The sequence below is a fragment of the Polistes canadensis genome, unplaced genomic scaffold (assembly GCF_001313835.1).
Source record: "Polistes canadensis isolate GaletaPanama2010 unplaced genomic scaffold, ASM131383v1 scaffold_142, whole genome shotgun sequence".
Lineage (NCBI taxonomy): Eukaryota > Metazoa > Arthropoda > Insecta > Hymenoptera > Vespidae > Polistes > Polistes canadensis.
Genome location: NW_014569689.1, coordinates 101234 through 116342, shown reverse-complemented (window position 1 = coordinate 116342; position 15109 = coordinate 101234). Strand labels below are relative to the sequence as shown.

Genomic DNA, 15109 nt, shown 5'->3' with positions numbered 1-15109 from the left:
GCCAATAATTATTTTTTTTTCGAACAAAATTAATCGGCAAAAAATAAATTTCGTTAAGAGAAATTCGCACAACCCTTCTGTGCATTTATTTCTTTTATTATTATTATTATTGATATTTATTAAATCATTTAAAAAAAATCATCTCAGATTTTTTTCAATGCGAATGGAATATTGAGCAAATTTATTTTTGTAACCTTCTAATAATTAAAATTTATTATCCGCCAATAATTTTGTTCGACAGTGTAGAAAAAAAAAATTCATAAAAAAGATATACTAAAGAAAAAGAATAAGAAGAAGTAATGAATCTCGAAGAAGCAGGACGACGACGAGAACGAAGACGACGATGGTGTTCGAATCGAGCGCATTCGCACCGTTACTTTATCAACGTTCAGAAATCACGTTCATTCGTTCGTTCGTTCGTCGTATACGACCTAAATTGTCATAAGATTCATTGGCTCATAAGCGAAATCCGATTAACCTAAAAGGCAATGAGAGAAAAAGACAAAAAAAAAGTATGTTTTAATAAAAATCAGATTGTACCGAGACGATTCGATAAAAAGATAACACACAAATCTATCTATTATCTCTACAGTTTTTCGATATTTGATAAAATTGTTAGATAGGTAAGAATAATAATAATAATAATAATAATAATCTATCTCTAGCTTTTCCCGAATATCCAACGAGAGGTGTTTTATATTTAGAGCTTTGTCGACTTGGACAGGTGCCACACGCGAGAAAGATTACGAGAATATTTATGATAGTCGGAATAGAAAAACTATCAGGTCCGTTCACCTTTAACGATGATGATGTGATCAGTCATCGTTAGATCGAGAACACAAAAATCAATTGACAAAGTAAAGTATTAACTGATTTTCAACGATATATTCATTCACTAACCCCAATATAAACCTATTATTATATTATCTCGAAAATTGCATGAAAATTTACGATGAAGATGTAAGATAAAATTGAAAGTTTCGTACGAAGAGTGAGTGAGTGAATGTATGAGTGGGTGGGTGGACCACACACCATATGAAATTGGTATATAAAGTATCTGCATGAGAAAGATCGAAAGGAATCGTGCCAACGTTTCGACATTTTCTCGACAACACGTGGAACACTTCCGGCTCGAAATCTTGTCAAAGTAGAACATATATACATACATGCGTATATGTATGTATGTATGTATACATTAAGTGAGTACATAAACGCGAGAGGAACGTACGAGGAGACCGAACGGACAGCAGAAACGTTCGGCTGGTGTTCTGCTGCTTGCGAAGCACAGAAAATTATTTTTGGAATCAGCACCACAGCTCGTCACTCGAACGAACGAACGAACGAACGAAGGTACGAACGAGTTAACGAAGGAACGAACGAACGAACGAACTTACCATCCACCAAGTCGAAATTATTGACCTCTTTACGAGAGCATCTGCGGCTTGGCAGTTGGACCCAACTGCGAAACTCGTGCACAACGACTACTATCAAAACGGCAAAACGGTTGTTAAGTAGACCGTGTAATTTCCTTGTAAAAGAACACGAACAGAGAAAGAAAGAGAAAGAGAAAGAGAGAGAACAACGATGACGATCATGATTATCAAGTATATGCAAAACAGCGACAATGAAGACAAATAAAACCTTGTCGTTTAGGTTTCTCTTTCCCTAGAGATTAGATTGAAAGAAAAAAAAAGAAAAAGAAAAAAAAAAACACCTTGACTGTTGTATTCCGAATGGACTACTTTCAACAGTTGATAACCAACACTTTTGCATACTGCAATTAGATATTGAGATAATTTACTTGTATATAAAAAATAATTTTTATATTTCTTTGAAGTTTTTATCTAAAAGGGAAAACTCAATTAAATCTCAATTAACAATTACAAGAAACTATTACTAACTGTACGTATAATTATGCAATTCAACGTGGGTTTACAACTTCCAACACAATATGAGAGAGATTTATTACCAACTGCGTGTTACGGCTTTATGAGCCCCCGTCCAAGGACAAATTTGTCCTCTAATGTGTAGAAATCATTTTTATTAGAAGAAAAAAAAAATGAATTTGATTTGGAAACATTAAAGTATCCCATTGATGGGTGAGGGCTCCAATCAATTATCCTTTTCCTCCTATAGTAGTATAAATACACACCACCACTGATTATTACGCAATTCTACATGAGTTGCATCAAAGATTACATCAGAGTACGAAATTTCAAATATGTACAGAGGAAGGGTGGGTTTCTTCTCCATTCAATCGGAGAACCCTATCTCAAAACTTTGGCAGATACTTTTTTTTAACAGGATCACGCGATCCCACTTTACTTCGAAAATTTGTTTTTCAAGAGTTGGAGAATCGTTTCTATCTTTTTAAAAGAAGAATTATAATGAACCTTAGTAATAACTTTTAAGTAGAAAAAAAGTAGTGGAATAAGAAAGCAGGTAAGAAAAGTAATAAGAAAAAGAAGTAGAAGTAGAAATAAAACAAAAAAGTCAAGTAGCCAGATAGATAGATGGAAAGAAACGTTAAGGTTTTCACTAAAGAAGAACCCGAGATCTATTTTCTCTTAATATGGACAATTCCGCGTGAACTCGTCCGACCTCAAACGACCGACTTCGATAACCGCGAATGTCGTTCATCCGAACGGTGCCTCTCCACGTGGTCGCATAAGGTGTCTGGGTTGAACGATCCTATCAAAGCTCGATATATCTGCTACTCAACTTCTTCGAGCTATCGATCGATCCACACACACACACATATACAACATTACTCAGAAAGAGAGAGAGAGAGAAAGAAAGAACCTTGGATAGTTACGGAAAAACAATAGCCGGACTCTCGAGGAACTCGATCCATCGATCGATAAAAAGTACCCTGGTTGGTTTTACTCTTCTCGATTCGTCTATAACTAGAAAAGTCAATCGATCTATCCCACCAATCTCTTCTACACTTCAAATAATAATTATTGTACAAAAAAAAGACAAGCAGTCTTTTCTATCTTTTTTTTTTTTTTTTTTACATATATGTAAAAATTCATATAACTCGTATATCAGGGGAACGAAGACGACCAGTTCGAAATGTTTCGATTGAAAATGTAGTATTTCAAAATTAATCCTTTCAGCAACGTTTGGACTTTTGATATAAATAAATCATCGATAAATTTAATCTTAATATCAAAATGTCAACCCTCCTTTTTTTTTCTTTTTTTATAAACTCTTAAATATATCTTCCAATCTAAGAAACTGATTTTTAAGAAAATCATTTGAAACGAATCGGGAAACGATTATGTTTTTTAAAACAAAACGTATTATAGTATTGTATTAAAAAATATAAAATTGGATGATAAAATAATGATAACGTTACCGAAACGTATATCCACTCCAGCTAAAAGAGGATCCACGAGTAAATCGAGTCTCGTCGTACTGGCGAGAATATACACCAGGAAGATTTAAAAATCTTCTATGATGCATACAGAATCTTCTTGAATTAGTCGTCCCAATGATGATGATTATATTGATGACGATGATGAAGAGAATAAGCTAGCAACAAGAAGCGTCTTCAAGGAGCAACCAATAGGCAACCCAAGTACCAGCATCATCAACATCAGCAACTGGAGTATCAAGGAAAATTGTTAGAACTATGATGATGGTAGCTTCTTCTTCTTCTTCTTCTTGCTTTGTCTATTTTCCAACCATTCGTTGCAAGTTAGTATAACGACGGATTGCACCCAGATGAATAATATTCCGATTCCTCTTCGATAGTTCGTAGTTAAGTTCTGTTTCCTAGACAGCCCTTACTGAACTTGCTGGGTCTTCTTCTCGCAACCGATTTACCGCGCAGGCGTACCACCACCAAACTAACTAACCGACGCTTCTATCTCTTTCCCTTTTCTTTATTCCACTCTTCCTATTTTAAAAGAAAATAAAGTAAAACTTGCCACCCACGTAAATATGAGAAAGAGGAAGACGATTGTAATCACGAAAATGAGGATTCTCTTCCGCGTGGGTAAGTGAACGACTATAAGTGAACGACGAGGAGAAAGAGAAAAAGGAGGAGGAAGTGGAGGTGGAGGAGGAGTCTTTGAACGGTCATGGGACGACGATACATCTACAAGGGCAAGAAGAGGAAAGGAAAGAGAATAAGGAGAAGGATCGGGTACAGGATCGAAGAGAGGGACGAGTGCGAGTTTGGAATCGAATCGAACACGTGAAAGCACACATTATACTTAGGCTCGTCGTTCAGCACGCGCTTTTTGCGGTAATGAACAATAAATAAAGCTAAAAATTTAACCGCGAAAATATTTCATGAAATATAACACGCACAGAGTGATACACCACCAATAATAACACTAGTCGTCACCAATTATCGTCACTGGTAATTAGAATAAATCGATTATTGTCCGAGTACGCGAATATTTAGAAACACAACGAACTCGAGTAAATAAGAAAATGAATAAGATAAGCTTAGGAACAAGTTCAGAGTCGCGAACATAGCCGGCTAAGAAAGAAAGAAAGAAAGAAAGAAAGAAAGGAAGGAACTAGCTAGCTAGCTTTTCTGGCCTGTTGCTTCACCACGAATGAAAGAGGGGAGCAAGCAGTTGGAAGGAAGAGATGAGGAAGATGATGATGATGATGGGCGCTTAAGAGAGAAAGAGAAAGAAATATATATAGGGAAAAAGGGGCGGGAATCTTTCGAAGCAAACGTGCTTAGCGTCGTCCCTTCCTCGTCCAAGAGAACAACGACGCCACCACGAAAGAACGACGTGCACACTCACCGACTACGAAGAACCTGCAGCCGGCAGCAGAGGCCAGCTGCTACTCGCTTGCTCCAAGAGTACAGTGCACACGAACACAAACGGGGAGCCGAACAGCCTTCGGGCAACGTCGGTTTCAAACAAAACTATGGACTTTGTTCGCCGTTCCTCGCGTGTGCTCATGGACGAGTATTACGCATACATAAAGGGAGAGAACATCCACACCACAAATATATATATATACATATACATATAAGATAGCACGAGCGTCCCCCTCACATTTACTATTAGTGTGCCCACGCACTCTCGGGGGCCTACACTATACCTCTTTTTCGCTCCGTTGGTATGTCCCTATGCGCTTTGTAGGGGGAATAAAAAGAAGAAATAAACAAAAGGGTCTTCGGGTGAATTCGAAACGATGCTTGCTTGCTTGCTTGCTTGCTTGACTTCCAACACCGAACTGACCCGAAACTCCACAACCAACTATACTTAAACTAAAACCCAATGAATGAGAAGGAAAATGTCTAGGGTGTTATATTATATTACTTCGAACGATTATATATTCTTTATATATGTATTAACTTGTGTTGTTAATTTGTTCAATTATTATTCGCAGTGCTTATCTAAATAAGCTACGTGTAAATCGGAAAATGAACGCATCCAAGATTTATGCGGGCCATTCGGTAGAAATTAATCGTACTATCCGTTGATACTTATGCACGTAGATATATGCTATGGGTAGAAACTTCCACCATGGGGAAAGTGTGAGAAACTGCAGCCGGAAATTATAGGCAAGATCGTATCTGTTGAACGTCAACTTTTTACGTAGAAAACGTACGCGATGTGTCCGAGTGACGCATACCGAATTATCTCGACAAGATACACAAGACCATACTGTTAGTGGTATCCTTTATCATCAACATTATCTTCGAAGATAATCATTCGCGAGATTATTCTAACGAATAAACAAGGAAAATTTACTTTAAGAAAAGTAATACGAAATCTACTTTCGTCTCGTGCATAATTGCGACAAACAAGAATAAAAGCAAACATATTAAAAAAATCCTGAACAAATCTCAAAAGAGTAATAGGAACTGTACTTTCGTCCTGTGCAATCAAAGCTACATGATCACAGATGGGATGGTTTAAAATGACCGTGAACGTTACTCAACGTCAACCATATATTTCCATGTGCGTTATGTTAGAGTGAAAGTTACGTTTAGTTTAGCGGAGGTAGTCAAAAGATGGCTGCTTATGTGACTCACAGGGGACAACAATGGATGCAGAAGGAATCTGCCGAAGAGCCAATCTTGCTCATAAAGACAATTACCACCACTCGTTCGTAATACTCGTTGTTTAAAGAAACGCGTGTTTCCTTTACAAATGTAACACAAGAGTTTCTGATATTGTTCGTCGAATTTACTAGGAATTATCTAATTTCGTCGCGTTACGTGACAAATAAAATATTCGCAAATTTATTCTATCTGTACAATAATTTAGATTTAAAAAAATTGGAGATATTAAATATCTTTTTAAAAAGAAAATTTATCTAATTCTAAACATCGAAATATTATTATATTCTGCATTAAAGTTTGAATACTCGATTCGTCACGCTTTCTCCGAAATTTTTCTGACAACAACGACTACTAAAACGAGTCTTCGCTTGCTAGCTAGCTTGTTCCCAACATTCAAATATAACGATCGCCTCGAGATACTAAACCGCAATGGTTTATCTAAATTGCAGTTTGCCAGCAACGAGAGATCTTGCGGTAATCTCATTTCGAACGTATTAATCTTTTTAATCTATTTTTCTTGTATATCTTTACGGTCGTTTCGTATTTCGTGACTACGTTTATTATGGAAAGCCATTTATCTTACAAAAAGAAATATCCTGGAAAGCAGCGTCATCCATTTGTTATTAGCTGGAACTCATAATCTCTTGCACTACTCATCGATTACCATGTTCTTTATTATACATCAATCGTTCGTACGTTCCCGCCAAGTTTTTAAAAAATTAATTCATGCTAACATCCAAATTATCGCAGTCGATAATACAATGATAAGAGAGAACGACTTTATCAATAGTTCATCTTTACCGGTAACCACAAGAGATGTAATGATAATTTTCCGATGCAAGATGGCGTTACTTATCGCGTATATGTCAAATACTGCAATACTCTTATCTACTTAAGGTAAATATTTGAACATGAAAAAAAAGATAAAATTCTTAACTAATTAAACATAGGATATTATCTGTTGAATTGGAAACAAAAAAGAAATGTAGAATATAAAACACATGAAATTCAATGGACTCCAAAATTGTATAAATTAACGAGTTATCGATCTTGCTTATAAATGTTTTTCTAATTAAATAAACCATCTGTTATGATATTAAAAATGAAATTAACACGACTCACCATATGCTCCATTGCTTTTTCTTCTAATTCTGCTAATGTCCAATCTACGTGAAGACTCAAAGGTTTCAGACGCGATTCCATTTCTCGTAACCACTTTCTTAAGCATTTAACTTCATGTTCGAAGTCTAGAAAAATAAATATCAAGAATTATGGACATGCAAGAAACTTGGAGGATTTACAAATTAAATCTTGTTAGATAGAGCAAACAATTACCTGCAGATACATCCTGTTCGTCAGAGACAGTACGTTCTACAGGTGCCATAATTTGTTCAACTAATTCCCACTTTGCGTTCAAGTGATTAACACGCCACGCCACTTCATCTTTTAATGCAGGGGTGCATGATACTAATTTTTCTGCTTGTTCGTTGAACAATTTTCTTCTGTATGCCTTACGTCGCAACTCCGCCATGTGAGCCTTTACAAACAAGAAATGAAAATACTTACATTAGAATATTTTAATATTTTCTAAAATACCAAAACGATGTGAGATAAATTTAATACAAGTATACATACCGCGCGTAGACTTTTGTTCAAAAGATTTTCTTCTTTAGAATAAACTAACTCTTGAAGAACTCTTAACCACGAATAGAGTTCTGAAAATTGGCAACTAACTTCCTTCAAACTCCAAGACTGAGTGGATACATCTGTCTCATCCCAAGTTAATTCACCATTCGCTTCCTAATCAATAAAACATATAGAAATTTATTATGGTTTATTCTATGGTACGTAGTACGTATTACTGAAAGATAAATTAGATTCACCGTACCTTACAACTATCAATTAAATTAGTATCCATAATATAATCATAATTAGAGCGTATCGCAGCCCAAAAGTCATCTTTACTATCTTCTCTGTTAGTCCACATTCTTTGACACTGCATTTGTTTGGGATCTTTTCTAAAAATACAAATAATTAACATTAGTATACAATCTAAAATATAATAACATATAAATAATGATTAAAAAATAAACCTTTTTTTGGTAAGACTGTTGTACGGTCTTTCTAAGGGCACACTCACTTGCTTCCGCCTTTCTAGACTATTGCTAGAAGGCTGAAGTGAGGTTAAAGAGAAACTCATCTTCATTTCCTTGCGTTGATCTATAAAAATATTATAAACCGATATGATCCATTATCTTATAATCTAAAAATATTCTTTTAACAACGATATGTTAAATTAAATATAAAATAAATCTAGAAATTGCAAACTATCCCTTTACAAAATAATGAGAAGTTAAAGTGCATCTATTTGTTTAAATAACAAACTCTCTAATTTGTTCATCAGTTGATCTCACAGAGGTTATAATAAACAATAACACATGTAAAGTATTTCAAGCTACTTGATAAAAATAAGATATAACAGGTAGTCAGCAACTTACGTATAAACCAAAATAGAAAGGTTCAATAACCTTTTTAAAATTTAAATCACCTGGTACAGAATATAGGAAACATTGTAAAGTAGATTTTCAAAGAATCGTTGCAGACAAACACACACACATATATAAATAAATATATATATTTATATACATATCTATATATATATATATATATAATCTGATCACGCATATAAAGAATGAGAGAAAAAAATATAAGCAGGAAACGTAAGCGTGATAAAAAGGATATTAGCATTCACTATGCAACCTTTTCCAAGAAAGTATAATTATCACGAAACACAAAAGACTCGCGTATGACGTATTGAATTTTTTTCAATGTACTCGCATGTCTCACACATTCTGTGAAAAAGAAAAGACTAAAAGAGAATGATGATAGTAGTAAGGTCGAGTATCTTGTTACACGCGTGTACATTTTCTATCCACAGGTGCAACGAGCATGAGAACGTGTGGGATTCGAAAACTTGTCGCTGTAGTCGTCGCACAAGTGGTAATATAAATGAAGTAGTAAACGGATAAAAATATATTAAAACAGGTAGAAAAAAATCGAACAAAAAGGGGAAAAAAAAAAGAAAAGTAGACATAATCGACTGACTTATTGCATCAAGCCGGAACTTTGCAAGATTTTAACACCTCACTAGGCGAATTTGCATTAAGTCTCTAAGAAAAAGGAGAAGGTAAACAAGAAAAGGAATGAAAAAGAGACAGGATAACGGCGAAGGGGGAGAGCTTGGTGTCGTTGTCATCTTTGTATAGTAGTGTGCGTGTGTATATATATATATATGTGCGTCTGTATATATATATATATGTACGTGTATAGATTGATTTGCTGGTGGTAGTACTATCTGATGCTGATGATGATGATGATAATGATGGTGGTGGTGGTATCGGAGAGATGAGAGAGGGCATATAAAATGAGAGGGAGAGAGAGAGACAGGGAGAGAAAGCTAGAAAGAGATAGAAAGAAGGAGAGGGAAATAGAGAGGAGAGAGTATTTGCACAGCTACTCAGAAGAGAGTTTAACGCCTGCGGTAACATTTCCGGCGATGGCAACCGTCTATCTCTCATATTTTCCTACCGTTATTAATTATGAAATAAATCTAATCTTTTACGAAAGGCTCTCGAAGAAGGTAGGAGAATTAAATTAAAGGAAGAGAAGAGAAAGAGAAAAAAAAACATCATCGATTTAAATAGGTTTGGAACGTGACAGGGGGTTCCACCCAACCCCTCCGGCATGCACGCTTAGAGAATAAACGTTGTGGCACGCCTTTGAATAACACCTAACGAAATGTCATCTAGGGGAGTGATTTTCATAGGAGTTTTTTTAATATCCCCCCACCCTTAGAATTACTCACGTTTCTCCTTGCCGCTAAGAAAGCCTGACCCCCTCCCGCACCTCCCTCTTCCTTCCTTCTAACTTCCGATTATTCACCGACACCGGACACTACATAATCTTGCCGTACCACTTTAAAAATACACCTTACTCGTGGGAACTAACACACACGACTTCTTCTCTTCGTTCCGTGAATCCGTTTATTTCTTATTTTTTTTGTTCCACGCTTTTTTTTCTCTGTTCTTTCTTTATTTTTTTTTATTGTTCTCTCTCTTTCCCTTTTTTATTCTCTTTCTTTCTCTAAATCGACGAAGAACCGCCGTGCACACCAGCGGTGCACACAGACGTGCACTGCATTAGTGGCGCCTGCGCCATAAGCGGTACGAATCCGAGCTCGTTGCATCGTCACGGCGAGTTTGCACGGAAGAAAAGTGACCAATAAGCGACACGACTTGTTTACGCTCCACCAATCACGCTTCCGAATATTTTATATTTAAGATCGATGACTCAACTTCATTGGCTCGCGCGGAATTGAATTTCGGATGCCTTTAAAGTTGTGTGTACAATTGCAGAAATGCACACTAACACTACTCTAAACTAGCATGCGTTGCAGTACAAATTATTCAAATACTTTGATTTTTATATCATATTAACTGTACAATGTAGAAATAATTTATAGAATTTGTTAAATGCTCTGATTATTTCTTATGTTTAAAATAGAACTAATAGAATTTTTCTTCTTATTTTTTCTCCTTTCTTAATTTACAAAAGATTTTGCAAATATTTAATAATAACAATCATTATTATTTTCTATCCTATCAATTAGGTCCTTATAATTATAATAATGACGTTGTATAATCGTAATATACAACATCGATACATACAATTATGCTAAATTACTATTGACTAACTTATAAATTATTTATTGCTGCCTTCATGCAATCATTGCATAACTATTTGCAATATAATAAAAGTTACTATTTCCATTAATATTTGGTAAAGAAATAATTAATATAAACTTGTCATACAACTTTTAATTGTAATGCAAATGTCTAATAAAAAATGAATCAGCATAATTACTATAAAAATTATAAGATAAAACGCAAGAATTTATATAGACATATATGCGTGTTTGTGTGCAAGTTGCACTTATTTTGATTCAAGTATCTTCAAATTTAAAGCACAAATATGAGTTGAAAGATATAAGTAGACCTCGCTGACCCATGGAAACAGTCTCAAAATAGATTGTAAAGAGTCAAACATAACTGCAGTTTTTGTAGGATAGTATGCCAAAAAGAACAGAGATCAATGCCTTGTGTACAGCCTATGACATTGATATTTTAGTATTACAGTATTAACAAATATTTTATATTTTTCAAATAATTTCTAAACTATAGTGTTTCAATTTCGTTCCCTAAAGCTTTACAAGTATATTATACAAATCAAAATAAGAAAAAAATGTTCTATATATAAATGTAGCGTACTATGTATGATTTTATGGTTTTGATAGACAAGATACTTTTTTTTATAGATGATATATATATATATATATAAAACAATTTTATGCAAATACAAATGAAATATAAATTAGGTAACTTTACAGCATGCAATGCAACGATGCTTTAATATATTAAAAATTGGCAACCATATCCAGTAACAACCACTTAAAAATAAAAATAATGCAACTAAACGAAAACAAAGGACAGCGTCTGTAAAGATAAATAAAATATAAAATAAAACTGTTGTTTGATTTTCTACATATCTCAAAATAAAAGTTACTTACTATGTATGAAACAAAGAGATAATAAACAGATTCCCACTATTGTTGAGAATATTTTATGAAATTGATCTACGAAACGAGGTCCAAAAATATCCAAAAGTATTGAATCTTGGCAAACTGATAGTAGACCGATACTTATCCCTCCTAGCAATGCACTAATCATGAATACATAATATTCTTGAGTATATGTTAATACTGAAAAAATAGTTTATTAATATGAGTTGCATGTGCGATCAATTCTTTTTTAAAATCATGCGTTTCTTTAAACATACCCACTAGAATAGAACATCCAAGCCAACATGCTATACCAAAAAGTATTCGTCTATTTTGTGGGATAGTTTCCAAAATCCAGAAGGTAATAGAATTTGGTAGAAGAATACCAAAGCCCGCAATAATTGATATTGTAACATAATTGTGCGAAGAAGATATTTTTGTGATAAACATATAAGGTAACAGTATCCAAAAGAATAAAGTGAAAGATTTGATTCCAACCCATGTAAGTATACTCATCCAAAATCGTAAATACACAAATATTCGAATATGATTTTTCCATTTGTTACTTGATTTAACTGATCTTACAAAAATATCTTCTTCGCTATCTTCATACGTATAAATTTCATTATGTCCTGCAAATGAAGAGTTCGTATCTTCCATTTGTTCTGTTCCATGTGAAGATAAATTTTCTACATTATTGTTCTCTATAGATTCTAATCCCATATTAGAACTATATTTTACAGAAACATCATTGTTATCTTCATTCGTTAAGAGTAAATTATACTGCGAAGGTTTTGGAGACATTGGTTGCCGTAACAAAATGACACCCAAAATAGTTGGTACAAAAATAACTGTTATGAGCAAAAGAGCAATTTTCAAAGAAACTCGCATAAGTAATAAATGAGTTAGATTTGGGACTATGATATACCCTAATGATAATGCAATATTTTTAATAGTAAGTGCTATTGATAATTTTATCCGGAAATATTTTAACAAACATTCTTGGCTTTGAACCATAACGAAACTTGCACCTATGCCCATTACAGCGCCAGCACTCAAGCTGGCTAAATATGCACCAACTCCACCGGTAGCAAGATACCCAGATGCTAAAACGCCAATTGATATAAGAGCTATGCCTATCAATCCAATTACACGTGGAACAGAAGTCAAATCCACAATCATTTTAGACCATGGATCTATAAAAAGAATAACATAAAATAATCTACATATGATAATTATAAAAATAATAAAAATAGAATAAACTCACCTGTTAAATTCCAAAATGCTATGAAGAGTATAGGTGTCAAAATGATTTTCTGATCCCACAACTCAAAATCGGCAGTCTTATTTTCAGTCAGATATCCAAGTACAATACCGTATACAGATAGTATACTTGGTATGGTCATCTGTATGCGTGACATATAATATTTTGCACATCATTTCTTTAAACTCTATATAATGTGTTATGCAGTGTATGTGAATTATCCCTTAGAAAATTTTATATACTTTTAGAAAATTTATATGCAAGGAATGCATTAAAATAACAGAGACTAATTCTTTATGTTAATATATACCTGAATAAGGAATACACCGAGCAAAATAATCCACGAGTAACCCCCATCTTGTATAGTTGGTCCAAGTTCTGGAAAAGATGTGATAATATCATCGAGATAAAGATGTTTAAGAACAGACATTGTTGAATATTGTTTTTAATTTAGGTATTTTATTAATGTTATATCAACAATTTAATAAACTATGTAAAAAAGAAAACAATTATATTTCTCAACAGGCAATTAATATATAGCTGTTCAAAGAATATCATATCTAATCTTAATCAAGGTGTCAATGATCTGATAACTAAAGATAAGAAATAAGAGAAAGGAGTGGAAGTCTTAAAGAATAATTTGTATAGATAATAAAATCGAACTTTATGAAATTAATCAATAATTATTTGTAATATTTCTTTATAATTTTTTGTAAATTTCAGAATGTTTTTTAACCATGCTTGACAAATAATAAAAATAGATTTTACGCTAAGAATAAATTTGAATATTATTCTAAATCGATTTTCACGAACAAGGTCTTTTACAAAAGATAAGAATTCAAACGAGGAAATATCGTCTTCAAATTTTTGTAAATATTATTTTCTTTCAAATAATTGTGTGAAAAAATTTTATTTTTTAAAAAAATAGATATAAACATAACATTTTTTTTTAAATTCAAAAAAATCATCTTCTCGCTTCAACTTTAATCTTATGAATGAAATGTTATTTGGAAAAATTTGTTTAAATGTTGTGCTTAGTATCAACAATTGCACAAACGTTATTTTTTATATTTTTTACAAAAATTAAGATATTTGAAAATTAGTTAAAAAAATAATAAAAAGAATAATCGATTTAGTTTTTTTTTTTCTTTCTCATTTTTATACCTATCAAAGTTTTTGATAAATGAAAAAATGCAATAAGCAAAATATCGCGATGAAATATAATTTGTAATCCTTTGCAATCGGTAAATTGGTAAATGATAAATATCCACACAAATATTCGAAATAATATTTTTTTTTAATGAAATTTTAAATATATATATATATATATATATTATATTTCTTAGTGTTTATTTGTGTGTGTGTGCGTACAGTAGTGCCCCTTGAAATTGACGGTGAAAATACGAAACTCTTACCCCTACTACTGACTTTCATTCATACACACGATTGAATGATATACGTGTTATCAATGAACTAGCCAATTAATTGCCTGTTTGCGTAAACTTACGTTCATTAATTAAAAAATTGTCAAACAAATATAAAAATATTTTAATTTAAATATAATTAATAAAAGAACCTCATATTTTCATTTGAACTAGCAAATAATATTGAAATAAAAAGAAAACAACACATAGATCTATGATCCATGGAAAAATTAAGATTGATCTGAAACAGATATTTTTATAAATTAAATAATTGAATATTAAACATGCCAAAAATCTTTGGTACATCTTCCATAAATATTCTTAGAGAGTTATATTTTTATTTTTTTTTATTACTTGCTTGCTCGTCATTAATTTGTAGTTGTAATTGGAGATGATGGATCATTCCATCTCCTTGGCACACCAAATCTGTGTCTAAATCGTCCAAAAGGTGCAGAACTTTTTAGTCAGTTAGAGTCAAAAATATTAAAATTCTCGTGTTATTAAATTTTGAAATTTAATTAACGTTCAGTAAATATTACAATCATTTCTTTTTTCTTGTTCGTCTTTAAGATTTTTGTTACTCTCATCGTATTTTATTCAATTTGCAATTTTTCTTTTATATGTGTAACGTATAGTTTAAAAGTATTTTATAATAATTAAAAAATAGATATTATATTTTTATATGTAACTTATTATAATATTTCTACTTTTTTCCTATTTCTTAATTCATTATATTTTTTAATGAAAATCACGCGTTT

The 15109-nt window shown here is 32.8% G+C and overlaps 2 protein-coding genes across 3 annotated transcripts in view; both read right to left on the bottom strand.

The window, feature by feature from the left end:
- LOC106788515 overlaps positions 1–10351 on the bottom strand; it is a 52437-nt gene extending 42086 nt beyond the window's left edge. Inside the window, exons 1-6 of one of the 2 annotated variants that reach the window (XM_014751832.1) lie at positions 9912–10351; positions 8140–8266; positions 7935–8064; positions 7682–7846; positions 7382–7583; positions 7169–7293 (exon numbers count right to left, since the gene is read on the bottom strand). In XM_014751832.1, coding sequence (XP_014607318.1) covers positions 7169–7293; positions 7382–7583; positions 7682–7846; positions 7935–8064; positions 8140–8252 — 735 coding nt within the window. In that variant the 5' untranslated portion in view covers positions 8253–8266; positions 9912–10351. Of the gene's footprint in view, positions 1–7168; positions 7294–7381; positions 7584–7681; positions 7847–7934; positions 8065–8139; positions 8267–8544; positions 8621–9911 lie in introns of those variants that run through there. The other variant, XM_014751833.1, reaches the window with a different exon arrangement.
- Positions 10352–11438: 1087 nt separating this feature from the next.
- Positions 11439–14110, bottom strand: LOC106788511. The gene is made up of 6 exons (XM_014751824.1): positions 14092–14110; positions 13238–13305; positions 12931–13069; positions 11942–12859; positions 11673–11864; positions 11439–11598 (listed from the first exon to the last, which is right to left on the bottom strand). The coding sequence occupies exons 3-6, from the start codon at positions 13067–13069 to the stop codon at positions 11477–11479; spliced, it is 1371 nt and encodes a 456-aa protein (XP_014607310.1). The 5' UTR covers positions 13238–13305; positions 14092–14110; the 3' UTR covers positions 11439–11476.
- Positions 14111–15109: the final 999 nt, after the last annotated feature.